The 21,493-nt window shown below is 41.4% G+C and overlaps 1 protein-coding gene across 1 annotated transcript; it reads right to left on the reverse strand.

Annotated features, from left to right (window-relative positions):
* Positions 1 to 5,602: 5,602 nt before the first annotated feature.
* LOC147887471 (uncharacterized) lies at positions 5,603 to 10,856 on the reverse strand. Its single transcript, XM_087394317.1, has 13 exons — positions 10,171 to 10,856; positions 10,012 to 10,072; positions 9,423 to 9,836; positions 9,176 to 9,300; positions 8,950 to 9,058; positions 8,724 to 8,869; positions 8,522 to 8,601; positions 8,287 to 8,407; positions 7,859 to 8,009; positions 7,656 to 7,728; positions 7,396 to 7,571; positions 5,956 to 7,263; positions 5,603 to 5,872 (listed from the first exon to the last, which is right to left on the reverse strand). Exons 1-13 carry the CDS (start codon positions 10,854 to 10,856, stop codon positions 5,603 to 5,605), a joined length of 3,720 nt encoding a protein of 1,239 aa, XP_087250443.1.
* Positions 10,857 to 21,493: the final 10,637 nt, after the last annotated feature.

Here is a 21,493-nt window from a genome sequence, read left to right on the forward strand (position 1 = left end):
AGTCTACCATGGCAACCATCTAATTGCACGTCATGGCTAGACGATGATGTATATGACCACCTACACTATGCTGGGCTACCAGCAGCAAGTCGGGTGCATGTGCCACCACTCCTCCCCCCTCATCCCATTGAATTATTAACAAGAGCTATTGTTATTATAGTCTGATGAACCGACTGAATGCTAATCTAAGCTTGTGAACTAGATGGTCCCCCATGCACAGTCATTGTTATTGTAGTCTAATTCTGGCTCCTGATTCTGGCTCAATGCTAATTAGATCCTATGAATTAGATGGTCCCTCATGCACAATCATTGTTACTACAATCTGAACCTAAATGCTAATCTGAACCTATGAATTAGATGGTCCCTCATGCACAGTCATTGTCACTAAAACAAGCACGGTGGTTGTTTGGGATTTACTAAAGGTTATATTTTGTGGGGGTTTCAGTTAATCCTAAACCAACAAAAATGCATTTCCTTGCCAGTGCTGCCTACCTCCTCTAGCCTTAACTATCATATTCATCAATGTAATGTGTGGGGAATCTATTGGTACATGGGTCTTAAAAGATGGCAGAGATCTCACTAGATTACATCATTGAGCACGTCAAGACAGCTTGATTTGATAGATTAGAATATGTGAACAATTACAGCTTGGATAATAGGAGAGCAAACTAGTTTTAAAACCCGACAGGTTATGAGTGAAGGAAGAGCGGAGGAATAGAGATGGAAAGACGTAGTAACAATGACATTTTTTCTGTCACTTGTCCTAAGCTTGATGAATCCATTTTGCAAGGGGTCCCTTGGCAACCCAAGATTGTCGTAGATGAGATTGATCACTTGGAGGAGGAACATAGAGTTTCCAAGAGTGTCATTGACAAGATGGTCATATTGTAGGAGAAACTGTGGGAAGGCCTTTAATACTATAAGAACCCATTGTTTGTGAAGTATGTTGCTGAAGGCTCCCACTAGAGCCCTTGTCCTCGAATCCTTGCATAAATATCAAGTCCTTCGAAGATCTCAGACTTGATCTCTTGGAATCTTGGATATATATTACCCGAGACTTTTTTAGGGGTTGACCACCCCTCTAATACAGTTGACCACCCCTCTAATACAGTCGGATTTTCAATAGAACTTGAGTTAAATAGTAAATTGTCTTCTTTGAAAAAAAAGTAGTAAATTGTCTTCGTATTTATCCATCCTTGATATGATGGTGGTCTCTTTTCAAAATGTAGAAGAGTAAAACTTGGTTGTATACTACCTAGGCATATAACTTTAGGGGCTGACTATACCTTTGGCTTTAGTATATAACTTCAGTTTTAAAGTAATAATTCACCATTTATCCATCCTTGGATATGACTGCTTCACTCAGCTAGACTTTATAATTAAAAAATGTTGCATTTAGTTGGATTTGAAGGTTTGATTTTCTTATGACTGCTTCCCTGAGTTGGACTTTATAATTTGAAAATGTTTCCCTAAGTTGGACTTTATAATTTGATGGTCATTTTCCAATAATACAATATGATTCTATAGCTTGCAATTCATTTAGAATTTGTGGTCACCAACCTAGTGTGGATGAATTTTGATAATAGATAAAGAGAACCAGTCTAAAGGGGATTGTTTTAGTATAGCACTTTGCAACAATACGATCCGTTTTAGGATAGCAAGACAGTAGTGCAGGATAAGTGGTCAGGATAAGTGTTCACCAATGCAATGGTTGATTGCACACTAGGATATTAATTGCCACCAGCACGGTGGTTTGCTTCGATTATTACAAGATGAATGGCATGCAATTCATTTGTTTAGGATTTGTGGTCACATCCTGGTGGTTGAAATTTGACAATAGTTAAAGAGAACCAACCTAAAGGGGACGCCATAGACAAATGCATTTTCTAATATTTCACCAGCCTGATGGTTGAAATCTGACAATAGTTAAAGAGAACCAGCCTATTTGTGGGAGCTATTTTCCTTGTGTGCAACCAAGGAAAATGTAATTGGATCCCATGACTTGCGATTAGATGATTAAAAATAAGCACGGTGGTTGTTTGGGATATACTTAAAACAAGCGTGGGGTTGATCTATCATTTGGGATTTACAAAAACAAGCACGGTGGTTTTTTGGGACACATGAGGGTCCATGTGGCCTTTTCTTGCGACACATGATGAGGATTCAAGTGGCCTACAGATTGCAAATTCATCGAGGAGACATGGGTATCGATCCCCATGGAGCAATGCTCTAATACGACCAAATCTCAAGTCATTCATAGCTTGCCTGCACAGGTCAAAGCCTATGTGTGTTTGGCAAATTAGCAACAACAAACACTCTTGTCTTTGAGCTTCCTAACGTACCATGGCTTCCAATGCTCAAAGCTCCTCTGCCCAATTGAAATGAAATTCTGCCATAAATTTGAGATACAATCCGTTTGTTAACCCAACATGCAGGCCCCCTTTTTGCACTACTATGAGGAAAACAACACAAAATACAGTATGTGAAAAAATACGGTCTAATTAAACTAATCAACCTATGGAAAAACAAAACAATTTCAACCCCCAAGGTGGTTTAATACAGTCATATATAATAAGATACTAGCAAAACAAAACAATTTTAACCACCGAGTTGGCTTAGGATAGTCACAATTTCAACCACTGGGCTGGTTTAGGACAGTCACTATTTTAACTATCGGGTCACAATTAGAAAATAACAAGTATATTGCTTTTCATTTCTAAATTTCACAATTAGAAAACAACAATATATTGCTTTTCATTTCTATACCAATCTATTTCTTTCATTTCTTTATTTCTGTTTAACCAAAATTTCAATCACATACTGCTATTCGACTTGAAATAGCACTCGACTAACTTAGGACAATCACAATCAAATTAAAAGTCCAAGCCATCCCGGTCTAGAAATTAAGTGGTATATGAGCCAAATAGTAGAAAATTAAGTTTAACTAATTTAAGTACTAAGAAACACAATAATTTCAACCATCGAGCTGGTCAACAACTAATATTTGTTCAACCACATTGGTGTTTGAGCTGAACCAACCACCCACGGTTGTATGATGTTCCAACCACCAGACTGGTTTAGTAAAATAACAATATATTGCTATTTTGTTGCAAAATATATTGCTATTACTTTCTATTCAACCATGTCACGGATCACATAACTGGTGTTTGAGCTGACCCAACCACAATTGCATGATGTTCCAACCACTGAGATAGTTTTGGACAATCACATTAAGTTCAACTAGTGTTTGAGCTGAACTAGCCACGGTTGCATGATATTCCAACCACCGGGCTCGTTTAGGACAATCACATTAAGTCCAAGCGAGCCTAGTAAACTATCCCAAAGCTCAATCACACAACCACCAGGCTAGTTTAGGCAACCACTGACCCACGTTGTATCAAGAAATGAAACAAAAACTATCCCAAAGCTCAATCATAAACAACCACCGGCATTGTTTAGGCAACCAATGACCTACGTTGTATCAAGCATGTGTATAATGTACTCGTCAACCATCTTGCATCTCGTTTACTTTCTACATATGTCATTATTTGGAGAAACTCATCCTGTCTGCTTTCTACAAATGTCCTTGTTATTTGGAGAACTCTTATATTTTTGTGCCAAAACGTCACCACTATTGCAATGACTTTTGCACTTAGGCTATCTCTCCTTGGTCATCCTTTATGTATTTCTTTTCTAAGACCGGGTTGAGATAGGTCTCCTTATAGGAGGATGAGGGTGCTAGGCCTTGGGCCTGCATTGGTTTGTTCACCTCTGGAATCAGGGGCACCTTAGGGTCACCTTGGGTGGAAGACTATTCGAAAGTAGAGGAGGTGGCAAGAGTAGCTGTCTCCTCATCAGAACCATCCTAGTAGATGAGCACATGGTAGGAGCCGTCACCTACTTGAATGGCCTTCTTGGATCGAGTTAGAGGATGGGGAATCTCGGGGCCGGGCAACGGGGATCCCTTACCCTTCCTTTTGAGATTCCTCATTGCTTTGCCTAATGCCTTGGCTTGCATCCTTGTAATGACTTGTAGTGGCACTGCGGCCACATGGCTTTCGAGATGACAGATAAATGCTAGAAGATAAGGTGACAACCAGGTGATAGATCAACAAACTGAAATTTGAATGAATAAGGCTTGTAGTTAACACACTTTCGGGGAGTGCACTACTAAGAAACCCTATGTATCACGTGTGTTCAAAGGGTATTAAAAAAACCCCTCAACTAAAATTTTCCCCTCAATAAAACACTCCTCTTTACTTATAAACTAAGTGATTTTTTTCTAAAATTGAATTTAAAAATCCCTCCTATGATTATAATCCTTTTTTTTCTGTGTGGAAAGTTGAATTAAAATACCCCTCCTTTTGAATGTACGTGGTGCACTAAAATTTTATGAGGTGAACCCCTCGAGAACACACTCAAGCAATGCTCAAGTGGCTAAGCAAGGACTAGGCATGATAAGCAAATTGAGCAATTAAAACAAATACAATACCTATGATGAGGCTACTATCAAAGCTCAGCCACCACATTCGCCCACTCTAGCATGATTGATCGAAAAGCAAAGGAGTAGACTTAAAAATGGCTAGATTACATTAAGAGGCAGGCCTTATTAGAAGCATGGCACGGATCAAGAAGCAGACCTTTCACAAAGAAATGTTGATGACTATGCTATGCTCGATAGAAGCTAGACATTAAGCTAACAAAAACACCCTTTGAGATTAATGAAAGAGTAAAAGGCAAACAAAACAATCTCAAACCAAATCTTTGGCATCAAAATCGACTTTGTGACCATAGTTCGTAGTCACTTTGCCATCAAGCCTTACAATCAATTTTCACTCTTGTGCAGAAGGAATAATGTTCAAACCTATATAATACTTCAAAACATACAAATGGACATGCTTGCAATCACTAAGGCACTCCCTCCTATGAAGGCAATGCTAAACAAAAAGTATCTTCTAATGGGAATGAAGGGGGTTTAGTTATGTTAAATCACTAGGCACATTAAGGACCTATTGAAAAGGATACAATTAGCAATAAAATAAGGATTTAACTTCATTGTGGGTAGTGGGAATGCTACTATAAATAATTATTGTTATTTACATTTAAGGTTTTAGATGAGATTGACATTATACAACATGGATACTCATTTGAAAGCTCTTGTTAAAGATGAGATGGAAATTATACAACATGGATACTCATTTGAAAGCTCTTGTGAAAACGGACTTCACACTGAAAAATTAGACCATATATGTAAAAATAATAATTCAAATTGCTCCTTAAGACTAGTTTGTGCATAATATTATTATAGAATGGAAGAGTTTACTCTAATTTAACTCTTATGGTAATTAGCATAACGTAAGGTAAAGTGGAAAGGGCCTTAACAAGACCACAATATGAAATTTTCTTGCTTGGAAAATCAGGTTTGCATGTCATCAAACTTCACTCTTATGTATAAGACTTACGAATTTTCTTAAAAGTGAACAATTGTGATTGTGCTCGTTATTAATTTTTCTTTAAGGTGGATTTTGTTATCATTTTGAAGCATTGCTGGAAGATTATACTCAACTCTGATTATGCATTTAAAGTTTGTGTTTTTCGAGAGTCAGACCGAGTAGTATTGGGCAATCCATTCTCGAGCTCTCCCACGGCAAATGAAGCATTGCTCAAGGCGTCCGTATCTCATTTGCAACTGCTCTTTACAACCAGTGCACATTGCTTTGTGGGCGCACGGAAGGGCGACCCACACAGCCGCTTCCTGTCTGCAGATTAAGCATATGCTCTTGGGGCCGCTTCCTGCTCTTGTTCTTGTTGGTGACGACTGAGCTGAGCAATCTTGTGAACCCTCAGATGTGATGGTGCTCTGTGCGGATTCCTGGAACAGGACAAGCACTAGAAATCAGATCAATCGTATGCTTTGGATGCAATTTCGACTTACACCCTTTTGATTTGCCTCACCTCTCCAGAACTGCAATTGTCTGCCCCTTTCATCTCGTGAATGAGATCTCTGCACTCTTGTAATGCCATGGTGTTCCATGGATTGAAGAGGCTACATTCCTGATAAGGAACGCTTGAATCAGTGACATGCAATGCAGGGAAGGGGGGCTGCTGCTGGTTCAAAGTAGAGCATTCGTTCAAGTGGAAGGGAATTGCTGGACCATGGAAGGCAGGCTGTGCAGCTGCTTGGGATGGAGGAGTCTGAGAGTGGAACTGTGCATAAAAATTCGGCAGGGAAGGATTGCTCCAAACACTTCCGAGATTGGCATGGTGCCACTGCTCCATGGCATCCTTTGCTGATTGCTTTGCTTCTCCATCAACACTGGGTTCTTTACTTGCGTTCATGACGGAAAGCAGGCGAGCAAGCTCTTCTGCATCATCCTCTTGCTGCTGCCGATTGCTGTGAGAATCAACCAATCCCTGCCCATAAGTTTCCCCATACATTGTCGAAGCAGTTACTGTTACACATTTCCCATCCGTCTCGAAATGCCCCTTGCTGAGAGTCGACCTGATGGATTCCTGCTCCGAGTGTCTCACATTGAACACTGTATCCGCGAGCTCGCATGGCTCAAATAGTTTCCGCGCTGCCGGCCTTGCTACATTTGTCTCTGGAGATGGAACATTGAGCCCTGCTGCGGCCGCATACGAGCGACCTGCGTGCACCAAAGAGGAATTAAGCCCAATTCTTGTATTCGGTCGCTGAATTGGCTGACATTTAGAGGTTCGCGCCTGCTGCAAGACCACATGTGTTGCTGGTCCCCTTCCAACCGGAACAATTTTCATTCGACATAGATCCGGCATCGTGCGTATGAAATCGCTAAGCTTCGGATAGCCTAGGTTTGCGTGATCAAGCTCCATTCCGCACGTAGCCCTGAAATCTGCTTTCACCGATGACAACGGATACCATTCTCCTTCCCTCAATCGTTTGGACACTTCCCCCAGGAACACAGGAAACCATCTTCTGAACTCGCGGAGCCACAGAGGAGAGCTGTCTGTTTTAGCAGTGCCAGAGGCTTGTTTGCTTGAATGGAAGGTATCAGATAGCTGCGGATGATCGCGCTGGGGAGGCAGCGTTTTTACATACACATCGCCCTGGGTCATTCGATCCCATAGCACATCCTGACTGCTCGACGCCTGGCCTGAACAATGCGAGAGATAACACTTTGACAGATCCTGTTCTTCAGTTCGTGAAGATCGGCGAAGTAGATCCAACTGCATGAAGGCTCTTTCCACATCCAGCGAACGAGCAAGGGCTTCTTTTATCTCAACCTAGATGGCCACCCACACATCCCCCTATTAAAAATGTTTCTTTCCGATCTCCTTGCGCTCGTGAATGCTCCTCAATTCTCGCAAATGTGGATTCTGGAGCAAACAAAGCTGCAAGTTTCCCAGATGCTTTACCTTTTTCCCACAGAGCACGACAAAATGTTGTCGGACTGCCGCTTCGACTGACTCGTGATATTTGAAGGTGACAAATCCAAATCCTCTAGATTGGATATGATTGCCGGACTGACCTTCGACCACAATTGCATCAAGTACTTGTCCAAAGTTGGCTTCGAAATACTTCCTCAGCTCATCTGCAAGTCGTTATGATATTTGGGACTTCAAACTCCTATGTAAAGCATATAAAAAAAGGGGATCTAGCGGTTGAATTTCTGAACCTGTTCCCACAGCTGGCGGTAAACCTCCCACGAAAATCTTCCTGTCTAGGTTGTCAAGCGGTTGTGCCACACCCTGCTAGTATTGTTAGTGGAAAATGCCACTCAGTCTACATACTCGATCCTTAGCCAAAGAATCTTAGCTCAAGAATGTTGCGCTGTAAATATTAATTGTTAGCCAAAACGATTGAGTGTCAAAAACAAACCTTCCCCTTTTTAATTACTGGCCGAAGCTCTTCCTCCCCATGAGCATAAAAGCATCTTTCCCCCCTCACGCATCCCCCTGGTAATTTGTAGTATCGACATATGACAGTTTTCGCCTGTCGAGAGAGCGCCCTTTGCAGGCAATCTGGAAAACTGCCAGATCATACACACCATTGTCAGTTCTAATTTATTAAATCCGAAAACAACCACCGATAATATAGAATACACAGGAACAGTACTGCTCGCATCAATCAACCCTCCTAGAGCATTCCTGTACATCAGAAGGTAGGGCAGATCATGAAATTACAGGCCGCCTAGGAATACTGGTGGTGCGTAAGCCAATGTGCATAAACCAATAGAGACCACAATTCTAAATTGCCTCATGATGTTAGCACAGTGATACACTTATGAAGAGCTTATGTGTGAGTACTCTTCATCAGGGTCGCCTTGGCAGTCAGTACAGTTATCAATTTTTGAATCGCCTTGGAACTTCTGAGCCCCATACAAATTTGAAGTCAAGAATTTGAAATCGTTGTACTCCTTAACCTTTCCTGCAAGGCACGAGTACAAGACTATGTGAAGACAACTTGCAACTAGACCTAACGACAGCGTTCTGTTCTCACACTGTCCAAATTAGTTACTTTCGGAAGAAGTATTGCCCTTACTTGAAGTGTATATTGCTTCATTTTGGGAGAGAAGGGATCGCATGTCTTGCGAGTTTGCGACATCGATAGGTCTCTGTCGTCTGGCGAATAACTATGTTAGTGTGAAGTTTAATTTTTTTATTGTAGACCTACAATAGAATCGTTTGTTTTAGGAAAACTGAAGTATTGGATACAGATATGCTTAGTGCAATTTATAACGTGCCTTAGATTCAGAATATGCCAATTCGCTCCATACTCAAGCAGCAGCTTAGCACATTCAATGTGATTGTTTTTCACAGCGGCATATAATGGCGTCTCCAATGTCTCTGCTGCAATGTTAACAGCATCCGGATCACGGACCAACAGCAGCTGCAAGTTCACAGCGTTCAGGTTGTGATCCATTTTTATGAATGATGTCGCCTGACATTCGGAGGCAAGCAGATTATAACCTGGAGTGCCCGGACGTGTCCGTGTCCAGCTGCAATATGGACTGGCGTCAATCCTAAATTGTTTCTCGCATTCACCGCTGATCCATACGTTATAAGTTGCCAAACCAGCCTGATCATGTTGAGCATACATAGGGGTTACATATCATGCAAATGGAAGATTCGCCTAGAATTAAGTTCGTCCAAAGATAAGAATTTCAGACTGAGTATGTCTTTTAAGAAACAGGACCTCAATTGTTTAGTTGCGTGGCTTGTCCGGAGACACCAATGTAACGCCGTATTGCCATCCGAATCGGGCTCATTGACGTTAGCTCCAGCATTCAGCAGCAATTCCACGACCTCCTCATCTCCTGCCTGCGATTTTGTAAACTGAAGGGCCTCATCCACGCTTCTTATTAGGTGCTTCACTGATTAAGGAGAGTTCGGTCATCATCATCATCATCGTATCTTCGTCAGTGCAACAATGAAAGACAGACCTGTACAGCACTTAACAATGCAGAAGGTTTCTTTCTGTGGAATGCGTTTGCTGCACTTGCTGGGGAATCAGTTTTACTGCCAACAGTAGCCTTGAAAGACAGCGCAATTTCCAGGATCCTCAAAATGGAGGTTCTGCTGTCGGCTTTCCTGCTTAGCTCATTCTCAACGGCTGTATTTTCATCACTACGCTCTTTTGCCGATCGTCTAGCTGTCTCTGCTGCACCACAAGTTATAGCCTCGTCGACAATAAGGTCTACAAAACAGTCATACCGGTGTTCATTTACCAGCAGCGAATTGCCAGCAACAAGCAAGAGAGCTGTCAGAGCTACTACTTTGCCATCGAAGGCCAGATGGCAAGCTATACGCAGGGCATCCTTCGTGTGCTCTGCTAGAACTTTCAGGGCCTTGAGATCCTGCGATGACCAAGGTAAAAATCATGTAGGAGAAGCATCGATGGACGTGCAGCTTCAACGATTCCTTAAAAAAGTTTCGAGTTTATGAATACGCAGCCTCATTTCACTTAGCTATGCAAAGTTCAAACATGTAACGCAATGTGTAGTTGTATAGTATATCTCATTTCATGAATACCTGGCTTTGTAGGATCTTTATGAGCTCAATTGTCGAAATTGAATGCCAATCTATCCGGAATCTGTAAGAATCACCAGAAATGTATAGCATCAAACCACAAAGGGAAAACCATGCAAATCAAATCTTTTTAGTGAATACTAGAGTCACGGAGCAGCCCACCTTTTGTTTTCCAATGCTGCTTCAATTGGAATCCGGTCTTCGTTAGAAGATGCCTCGATTTTTGCGTGCTTCCGCAACAGCAACTCGATGCATCGGACGGAATGCGTCCCGGCTGCATGGTGAAGAGCGGTTTTTCCACATTCGTCGACAGCATTCACAGGCGAGGCCAACCCTGTTTCCCCTTCCAACAAGGCCTTTGCGCAGCTTACAGAATCCAATTGGCAGGCCAGATGGAGAAGTTTGTAAGGGAACCAGTAGCTAAGAATTGACTCAAGGTTGTTTGCAATGGAAACTTTGTCTGCATCTGCAATCTCGTCAATTTTCATCCTTGCAGCAATGTTTCGGACCGCGTAAACCAGACTTTGGGCGTCATCGTTGCAGACAAAGGCGACAAGATTGTTTTCCAATTCCAATCTCTGCTTTGTGCAGAGATCTGCAGTTTCCCGCGTTTGACTCATAGATTCTACATTCTGTCTGCAGATGCATTTGTCCTCCAGTACCGGGGACTTATAACTGCGATCACCGCATACAAGCTTCGTTTCAAGCGAAGGGCTTTCTGCTGCATGTGCCTCCGGAGAGATGCTAAGAAACGATGTATGTGATGCTTTCGTGAACTCCGCTGGTGATTGTTCATCGATTTCTGAAGGACTTTCGACGAGTGACCCTTCGATGCCTGTTCCGGACATGTAGTTCGGCTTCAAAGTACTCATTCTGTCTCGTACTTGCTATCAGATTTTGACGAACTCCTATTCAAACGTTCGACAAAGAGAAGCTCTATTTATCGCTTATCTTGAGAGGATCTCTGTTGATATATTCATATTGGACAACACCTCTGAACATAAGTAATCAAGAGAAGAGTGGGAGTCACATTAATCTTCTATTATCCAAGAATTTGATTTGCTTGAAGTTTTTTTAAGCAAGCTTTGCCGCAATGAAACTAACAGACTCTGAACTGCCGTACGTTTTCGAAATCTTACAAACTGCTTTACGTTTACGAAATCTTACGAATCTTAAATGAATCGTGAAAGGAGAAATTGGTGGGATACCAAATCTCACACGGGCTAGCTCGCATTTCAGCCAATGCTATGCACTAGGACGAATCGTAATCTCTGAGAAACTGGAAACTGCTGAACAAAATTGCGGAATCAGCTGAAAACGAAAGTACTGTTGCATACCTTTTCGCATAAGAAGCTGAGCTATTGCAAAATTGTTCGCGCATTACAAATTTTCGAAAACAAACCAGAGGTATTCGAGTATGGATGATCTTCGGAGCTCGCATCTGCATTGAGCTAGGATAGAACACATAACGCTAACAGCAATATGCGAAATTAAGATCAGCTCGCGGGGTGCTTCATCCTGAAGCCTGCATCTCAGGAAAAGTGCAAGCCATTACCTGAAATGTTACAAATTTCAATTGCAAAAACAAGAGGACGATGTACTTCTGGAGAATGAAACGAGCTACAAACCGGGAGTTTTGTTGTGGGAAAAGGGAATTAGTGAAGCATTTAAAGGTTGAAAATGACATCTACTCCACGTTTCCACTAAACAATATGATATGCACCATGGGGAATTGACTTTTCCCACTAAAACCTTTTAAGTTTTTCCCACCATGTCATACTGGCTAGAGATTTCGTTGAAGGATTGAGCTTAATGCGAGCCGAAAGGGCTACACTATTGTGATGAAATGCATGAAGAGCTTATGCCTCAACTTCACACACTTCAACAAAGAGCTCGAGCAAGTATACTTGAATCCACATGGGAAGATCTTTCCCCTAGGAAAGTGCTCTGCCAATGGCGAGCGACCACCAATCGCAAGCCATTAGTAGTCGAGCACTTTTTGACCCGGAATGGTTGACCAGAGGCCATTCCCCCACTTGAAGAGCCCACAGAGGCGGTTGGAATACAAAAAATTGTGATTATGGGAGTTTGGGAGATACTACTTGTGTGCAGGACACAAAATTTACTTACCTCAAAGGGCCAGCCATATCCAATGCTACACCTTAAACCACTCAGTCACCTTTCCTGTAACTTTGTAAGTAATTCACACATCTTACTTCGATGCATTGAGCGTTGAGTAAGCGTATTCCTATTTTGAAGATGGCTTAATCGAACGCCTCAGATCTAATCTTAGCTAATCGACGACCTTTACAATCAGCCGAGAGACCTAGAACCCATCAGTGCCCATTCCTAGCTGTCAACGGTGCGCGAACGGGCGGCAAGTAGCATTTGCTAGTTGGCTCTTTTGGCGATAGTCGAGTTAATGTACATGTGGCATTATATTATTTGCTTTTGCGATGGCGGCTTTCCAAGTGTGATGCGATGGGTGGGTGTTTCGTTTGGCAACAAGAGGTTGACCCAGATAGCGGGTATAACTGGTGCAACTTGTTAGGTGTGTATTTAAAAGTGAAAAATAGCCACTATGTTAGGGTAGGCAAGATTTTCGTACAAAAGTTTTTGGATCCAATGGTAGAGATCGATATTCGTGGGAATGTTGTCGTCGGGGTTGTCGTTGAGGCTTATGGCATTGGACTTAACTAGGACAGGAATGAAAATCTTGTTCCACTACTCAACACTTGTTTGGATATGAGGCCTTTGATTTAGAGCTCGTTCTCGTTCAATACTTATGAGCATAAATGCCACAAAGTGGCATTATTTCTGTAAGCCTGCTAGTGGCCTTAACTATCAAGGGGCTTAATCTGATAATCCACTACCCCTCAAGAGATAGGAAAAATGAGTCTCCTCGTGTGCATTTTCGGACCCTTGCCACTTTAGCTTGTTGCAGCCAATACAATGACATGTTTTGTTATTGATTAGGGCATCTTATGCAAGGTTTTTGGTCAGGATGGGCGAGGTGGCCATTGGTGGGAACGGTTGCTCATGAATGCCCACAAATGCTACTTTAGCATTTTGGATTGACTTTGGCATCTTATACATAGGTTTGACTATGGAGGTAGCTCTCCCCTTCCCCTTCATTATGCCATTTCAAAATATATATTCCATTGCTCATTACCCCTGAAAACCCAATCACCATCGTAAGGTAGCACCTAAGCTCTCTATGAACTTGATGGCTAAGAGATCAACAATAGGGTAATTTGAGAGGGCACAAACTCGAAAGGAGGTCCAAGAGCAGCTCCACAAGGGCAACACCCAAGCTCCTACAATACTTACACTCCAAGGCATCAAATTAGAACTAGCAATGTGAAGGGCATTGCCCCAAGGGCAACTCTTGATGAACAAATTACACAATTTACCCATTGTTGTAGGGGATCATAACTCTCGCAACCCCTCAAGTGGGATTCTAATGCAGTCATAACCATTTCAATGAGTTCCACAATTGGGACAACAATCCCCCTTTCATCATGATCCTCCTGATCTCTCCAAACACATCTCCATAAAGATGTTCAGCTCAACAAGTAGTTGTAGCCTTCTCACAAAATGTACTCTTTCATTGCCCTCCCTCAGAATGAGCACTTATAGCTACTTTGCCATCCCTAAATGCACCTAAAGCATCATAGGTTGTCCATTTAGGGAGTATTGATGTTTTTTGTTAGATGGTATTGTGAGAGAGAGAGAGAGAGAGAGAGAGAGAGAGAGAGAGATGATTAACCATAGAATATATTGTACTCGAAAGAAACTAAAGTGTATATATATATATATTATATTCACCCTTTAGGTTAAGGTTATGGCTTGTCCCAAAAACCCTATCTCTATAGTTCAATTTATAGCATACTCATCACTCCCACACTGAATAAGAAGAGGGTACTTTACAAAAGCACATTCTAGATTTTCTACACGTTACATTCTGGTAACAAAGGTGATAAAACCAATTTTTGGATTTTGTAAACATTGCATTATGGTGACAAATTTGCTTTACAAAGCAATTTTTGGATTTTCTTTTTTTTGGCAATAAAAGGAAACTTCTATTAATGCTTGAAAAAGGCAATACAATCAGCTCCCAAGAGGAGCTAAGGATGGTAAGTACAAATACAAAGAAACAAGCTTGCGTCCGAGAGATCCCAGCATAGGCTAACAACTAGGGTGGTGGTCTACACAGCCAATGGATCTCCCCCTTAGAAAGGGTGTAGAAAATTCGAGGAAAATTCCTACAGGCTAGGCCTTGCGCAGAAAGCTCCTACCCCTCTACAATCGCTCTACATCTAGGAGTACCGTGTTCCCAAATGGCATAAGTAAAGATGATGTCATGCCAGATGGCAACTAGGGTAGCCATCAGAGTGACTATTGTCCTCCCATCACTTGACTGCACTGCACAATCCAAATATTCCAAGGTGTGATGTTAGACACTGTCTCCCAAACATTGTCGTTTGACGAGGGTGTCAACTGAACACAAGATGGTGGCGATGAGTCATATATCTCTATCTGAAAGATCTACTGGCCATGGCCCTTGTAAGCTGGCGAGGCTAGATCAATCAAGAAGGCATGTCCTCCCTCCATGAGCCATGCAGCCATCCCCCACTTAACCCGTTGCTAAATGTTTTCTGTGAACACCCAAACAACAATCGTGTTGAGGCGATTGAATTTGCCTTTTGAAAGTATTCAACACTAGCTTCAATTTCACAAGCTAATCCATCCTATGGAAGAATAGGACTTCCCGAATGTTTTGTGTTGTTAGCATGCTAACAATAGCTAAGTAAGCACACTGCATCTCCATAAGAACAGGGATTTATAACTTCATTATAGAATAATGGAAAACTACAATAGATTGTCAATAAATAATTTGTCTTTGGAAGGCAATGGGGGATCATCTCTAGACTTCCCTCTATGTAGCGAAAGCATCTACCATCTACCCACATTTGTTCTAGCCAAGAGCCAATGGGCAATCCCCCATGAGCAAGTAGTTAGAAGAAATAGGCCATATTATGTGGTCTCATGCTAGTCCATAGATAATGCTCGAAATGAGATACGACCTCCCAAGGAACCTCCTACTCAACCCAATGGCACTCCCTCGATGGTGTCCATGCGGCTGCCTCCAACTGAATGCCTCAATCGATGCAAGTCGTGTATGAACAAAATGAGACCTCCTCTACCTGTCTCAGTGCCCTACTCGGGCGAGCTAGGACCTCTCCCTTGGGTCCCACCGAATATCATAGAGAGGTGAACTATCCTAAAATCAATTGTCTCCTCCAAGGTTGATAGGACTATGTCTGGATCAATGTGCCACCGCTTGCCCAAGTGGCTTGCAATCCCGATCCACTTCCACTCCGAACCATCCAAGTCCGCCTCATCCCTCTCCCTCTCTATCTTAGCCTGCAAAAGGCCACTAGGACCCACCCTATAGAGCCTATGCCGGCAAAAGGATCCATGGGAATTCCAAAAAAAAGGACCCTGAGAGGCATCTTTGCTCGTGAGAACTGCCGTGACCAATTGTGAGGGGTCTAAGGACTCATAGTCCTTCCCACCAGGAAGCAGGCATTGCTATGTTAATTAATGGTATCTATGTTCCTAGCTCCCTCAAGTGTGAAAGAGCTTGCACCCTAGTCTCTGCATCCCTAGGGAGCTATCTCAAGAAAGGACCTGGCCAAAGACACTCTCCCACTATGCCCATCTAATGTACGTCTGTTGGCCTAGCATATGCCCCCCTAAGTCTAAGACCTCTAGGTGCCATATGATCGAATGTCTCTCTAACTCCTCCCTACTGCAAGAAGGGCTGGCCTAGATGATCCCTCTAGGCAACTGTCGCTACCAGACCCTAAAAAGTCTCCTCATAAGGGCATAACCCTTCCCAGTGGAGCCACTAAAAAACTCCACCTATGGGACGGTTGCCATTCTTTTCCTATGCAAGGAGTGCTCTCAAGGAGCCCCCCCATAGGAGGAGATTCTAGGGATCCACACTTGGGGTGAGACAGGGGTGACCATGTACCACCAACCTGCCCAAGAGGGCTATATTTTACATCTTTGGATGAATAATATCCAATCCTCCATGTGCCTGCGACATAATCACCGTCTCTCATGCCACTAGGGCTCTAGTATTTCGAGTGCCATCCAATCCTGCCCAAAGGAAGTTGTGCACCAATCATCTCAACTGCCCCATGTACCCCTAGTGGAAGCACCAATAGGAGGCTATGTATTAGGATGTGGCAAGAAGAATCTGGTTGACTATTAGTGCTCTACCTACTAGGGAGAGTTTGGTTGAGCTCTAATACAGGAGCTTGCACCGAATGCTCTAGCTAGTGCAATCAACTGCTTTGATGTGATATTCATGTGCACCTGGCATCCAAGGTATCTCAGTGTTTGACCCCCAAGGATCCAGTGAAAGATAAAAGTAGCCCCCCACACCAAACCCCATGTACCTCCTTTGTGCTTGTGAAGAAGCAAATAGATTTATTCTAGTTGATGCGGGGCCCCAAGACTCACAAGAGTAAGCCAGGGCCCCCCACTATCTCAAGGCTTGCTCTTGATCCCTCCACACATACAAAGATGTATTATTTGCAAACTCTAAGTCTAGCAGCTCCTCCTCCTATCGGATCGACAACCTATCCCTGTGAGGCCAATCCTGAGAGCATAGGAAATAGCCCATCGCCTCCTCTACAAAAACCAAGAGGAAGGGGGTGAGGGGGTAGCCATGATGAACAAAGTGAGAAAGAGAAAAAGCATCCCCCATGTGCCCCCAATAGTCACTTGGCCAGAGCTCCCTACACATACAACTGAGACACATCAGATCCATCTCTCTAAGATGCCCAATGTCCACATGGTGCCCTCCAAAAATGACCACTCGACTTTGTCATACACCTTGTTAAAATCCAAGCAAGGGATGGCAAGATGCTATAACTCCTCCCTGATGCAATACATTGCCTCCCAGAAAGTGAAGATGTCGTCTAATGCTGCTTGGTTTTGCGACAGATGTTTGGATTTTGGATAGATTTTTGTGTGTCAAACTTGTTCAAGATCCTTTGTCTTTGGTTCCTCTGAAATTTTTGGCCAGCAAACTTTGTACGCATGAGATTTTGAGATCACCCATCCTTAGTTTGAGGGAGGTGTTAGAAGGAAAACCTTGTATGGGTTATCTCCAAGGGTAGTTGGGTTATGGGGGGAGCTATGTCACAATTTCATGGATATTTTTTGCATCAACACGTGGGTAGATAGGCTAGCCTCTTGTAGGAGATGCCTTTGCTCTAGCATTCCTTTGTTTTTTGCAGCATCTTTGACCTGCTTGTGATCTACAAGGATTCTCTCTTCCTTGCAACACGATATGGTGTTGATGTGCAATGTAGTCTTTTGGTTCTTCTATGTAACGAAAGTCGGCTTTGTTATTTCATGCAATAGTTCTATTCTTTCATGCTATCATTGCATTTTGCATTTGTCTATGTATTACCAATATTAAGAATTGTAGATTTCTATAAGCTCATGGTGGCTTGGTGGTGATGGGGTACCTTTTCCCTTGTCCTTCATATTTTCTTTGTGCTTTTAGCTTCATGGACTCTTTGGCAACCATATCCTCTTCTGTTTCATTTGTAGTTGATTGCATTCCACACCATCCTTGAAGTGCTTGGTCAATATTTCATGTTTCTTATGTTGGTCCTTCTCGTCCCTCTTCCTTAAACTTGTAGACATGCCTTGGAGGATCCCTCTTTCTTTCCCTAGCCTTCCTTTCTAGACTTTATTAGGTCAAATGGTAGTGTTAAAATTAGCCTTTGATATAGATGAGAATAGATCATGGTAAATATGATAGGATTTTCCACTCTATCATTGTGCTCTTTGAAAACCTTCTTGATATGTTCCAAGAAATAAGGTTCGTGCTAGAATCACCATGCTATGGTGGTGGACTTGCCTCTTTGTATGGAGTCCATGGCTCGGTATGTTGTCCATCCGAGATGTAGTCCTTGTTGCAATCTATAGTAAATGAGAATTGCTTTCTGTTCATCTATTCTTTGCTTAGTGACTAGTTTTAACAGATAGTATAAGAGCCTCCTTACGGGATTTGTGGAGAGAAAGTCGATTGCATCCACATGTTTTCTACTGGGATCTAAATATTTGCTTGGCATCCACATAGAGATGGGGAAATGGAATCAAAGGGAGAAGCTGTAAAGTTAGCTACTTTCACGAGTGCCAATTTTCGTGCATGATGGTAGCTCATGGTACGACTCTATCTTATGGAAAAAGGGCTATGGCCCATGATTTATGCAGCAAAGAAGAAAGACTCAGATAGCAAAAACAACTCAAGCTGTTGGTGGTGACATCTACTTACCTCTCTATATGGAGTCCATGGCTTGGTTGTTTTATGAGTTGCTATGATGTCCATCCAAAATGTAGTCCTCATTGAATTCTATAGAATACACTATTTGCTTCTTATTCATCTATTTTTTGCATAGTAATTAGTTTTAACAAATGGTATCAGAGCCTCCATTTGGGATTTGTAGAGAGAGAGAGTTGATTGCATGTTTGTGTTTTCTAGTGGGATCTAAATATATGCTTGGCATCCATGCAGAGGTCAAGAAATGTAATTGAGGGAGAAGCTATAAAGTTGGCTACGTTCATGGGTGCCAATTCCCTGCATGGTAGCTCATAGTGCGACTCTATCTTATGAAGAAAGGGCAATGGCCCCTGATTTCTAGACCAAAGAAAGAATACTTAGATAGTAGTAACTTGCAATGGGAAATTCATCATTAAAGGACTCTTGGAATCATTGGTAGGGCGCTGGGTGCTCGATATCATGACCACCTCGACCTAACAACTAGTATGGCATAGAATCGGATTGCCATAGAGACATTGTTTGGTGCACGATGAGAAACTCAAAGGTATTGCTAAAGCAAGAACTTCTTGGTCTCAAGATGGAGGAGAACACGATTTTCGCAGAACACATGAGTAGGATGAGAGTCATCTTGAGGAAATTGCTTGACCTCCATGTTAAAGTTGAAGATGATGATATAAAGCAGTGCTATTGTCTAGTCTTCCCTCTTCCTACAATGGTATCATGAAGATTCTTCATGTGAATGGTGAGATGACACTGAATGTGATCGTAGCTACTCTTTTGGATGATGAACAACGTCGAGAGTTTGCATCTAGAGAGAGTGCATATTTGGCCGAGAAAGCAAAGGCATTGAAGAAGAGTGACTTAAAATGCACCTACAGTGGAAATTCGGCCATGAGGAGGATAACTGCTATAGGAAGAAGGAAGTATTGGCCAAGCAAACCAAAGAAATCATGTTCATTGGCAAAGATAGTGCACATGCAATCATTGAGCAGATGTCTAAACTATGTGTCGTTGAGTGCGATGAAATAGACTATGACAAGGTTGCCCTCTAAGTGCATGCTGCTGTAGCAGCACGTAGTGTAGGTTGTGTTCTAGTCAATATAGTGATCCATCTTGTGATTCAAAAACACCCCATAGGATTGAGGCATGTCGTGATCACCGTTATGTCTATCGATTAGGTATGTCTTAGAACATGTCACAATCAAGATGTCGAGTTGGAACTATTAATCTGGTTCTCGTAATTTATCTTGGCATATGGATCAGCTAAATGTTTTTTAGCAAAAAACATTTTGAGTGTTGTCCGTATCTCTCCAGAACTAAATATGAGACAATAATGCATAAGTTTGATCTTCCATATTGAACTTTGCAAATAAGTCTTGTTTTAGTTTGTTGATGAAGCTTTCATTGCTTCCTATCCCAATCAAATCATCTACATACAAAAGTGTGATGGTAATGTCTTCCCCTTAAACTTTGTAGTAGAGAGTATGACTTGTAGTGCGCTTGATGTATCCTAGATTAGCAAGACAATTTTGTTGTACCAACCTTCAGGCAAACTTGGAATTCTCTTTTCTTGACATGGCAAACTTGGAATTCTATTTTCTTTGTTCAACATACTCTAATGGTTGTTGCATGTACACATCCTTGTCTAAGTATCCATCAAGAATAGAATTCTTGACATCTAGTTGGTAGACATTCCATCTATTGAGTGTGGCTAGTGATATAAAAAATCTTGTGGAATCCATTTTTCCTACTAGAGCATAAATCTCTTTATAATATTTACCATATTGCTATGCAAAACCATTTACTATGGCCCTTTATAAATCTACTTATCTGCAATTGCTTTCTTTCCTAGTGGAAGGTTACACAAATCCCAAGTTTTGTTTTTGTACAAAGCATCCATCTCTTCATTCACAGAAGTCTACCTTTTTGGCTTGTCAACTGCATCCTCAAATTACAATAGATCTTCTGTAGCCATGATGGCAATTAGAGCATAATTGGTACTTTTAACTTGAATTTCTTTGCCTTTCTAAGCATATGTCAACCTAGTTGATGGTCTACCTTCTCTTTAGAATGTTTGAGTTCTTCTTCTTCTCGGGGATCATCAATATTCTCATTATGTTGGTGTTTTGGGCTTGGAAGGAGCTACTAGGAAAGATTCTTTGAGAAAGAAAGAAAGAGGATTGACTTTCAGCCATTAAACTTGCTTATCAATGAGAATCAATCCTTGTTTCAACCACTTGTCAACATTGACACACTTTCGTGGAGATTGCCAATGAGATAGCCTTTGGACAATGCAGGATGGTGACAATGACAAGATTTGAAATTCTTTGATGTAACTTTCAAGAAATTATCACTTTGTAATTAGTTTTTTGTACTTGTGTTATTTTGTTTCAATACATGATTTGAAAACGTTAAATTATTTTGTTTGTTTTGAATGAAATTTTTTGGACAATGGTCTTACAAAGTCTTTATAACAAGGCAAGATAATCACTTTTGAATCCTTTCAAGCAAGTAGGTAGTTTTAAACACATACATTCTTATTATCTATAGTTTTCTTCAAAAGGTCCATGAAATAGATTTCAAGATGTTTGGGAGCATATGTTTTATTTTGGAGTAAGCTCCAAGCATCTCATCTTGTAACACAGTGGAGTCCACTAAGGAAAAAAGGATAATGGATTACTTTACCACCTTATAGAGTTCTTGCTTTAAGAATCTAGTATGTTTCATTCATATAGTATGAAATTGTTTTGAATTCAATGGTTTAATAATGTTTTTTTCTTTCAAATGTAATTTTTATTGTATTTATTGGAATTTCAATAAGTCAACTATACTATACAAATCTCAATGAAAGTTAATTTTATTTAGTATTAATTCTCTAAATAAAATTGGAATTTATTGGTATTTTTATGTTTTCTTAGCATGTTATATTGTTTGTGGATATATTTATAGTATAGTATATTTTAAAAATCCAAATTTTTTATATTTAATGGAGCACTATTTAAATATGGAAGTATAGTCATGTTGAAACTAATTTCAAATGCCCTTACTATTTATAGTTTTCTACAAAAGACTGTTTGAAATAGATTCTGAGATGTTCTTGTTTTGGATCAAAGT

This window comes from Dipteris shenzhenensis, chromosome 23 (genome assembly GCF_047967505.1).
Source record: "Dipteris shenzhenensis isolate YYH24624 ecotype China chromosome 23, Dip_SZ_1.0, whole genome shotgun sequence".
In the NCBI taxonomy this organism is placed as follows: domain Eukaryota; kingdom Viridiplantae; phylum Streptophyta; class Polypodiopsida; order Gleicheniales; family Dipteridaceae; genus Dipteris; species Dipteris shenzhenensis.

Coding starts and splice junctions, on each gene's coding strand:
- LOC147887471 (XM_087394317.1), bottom strand. CDS start 10,856: ATGTCCGGAACAGGCATCGAAGGGTCACTCGTCGAAAGTCCTTCAGAA. Junction 8,870..8,949: donor GACACGTCCGGGCACTCCAG/GTTATAATCTGC, acceptor GTGAACTTGCAG/CTGCTGTTGGTCCGTGATCC. Junction 8,010..8,286: donor CAAGGCGACCCTGATGAAGA/GTACTCACACAT, acceptor ATGATCTGGCAG/TTTTCCAGATTGCCTGCAAA.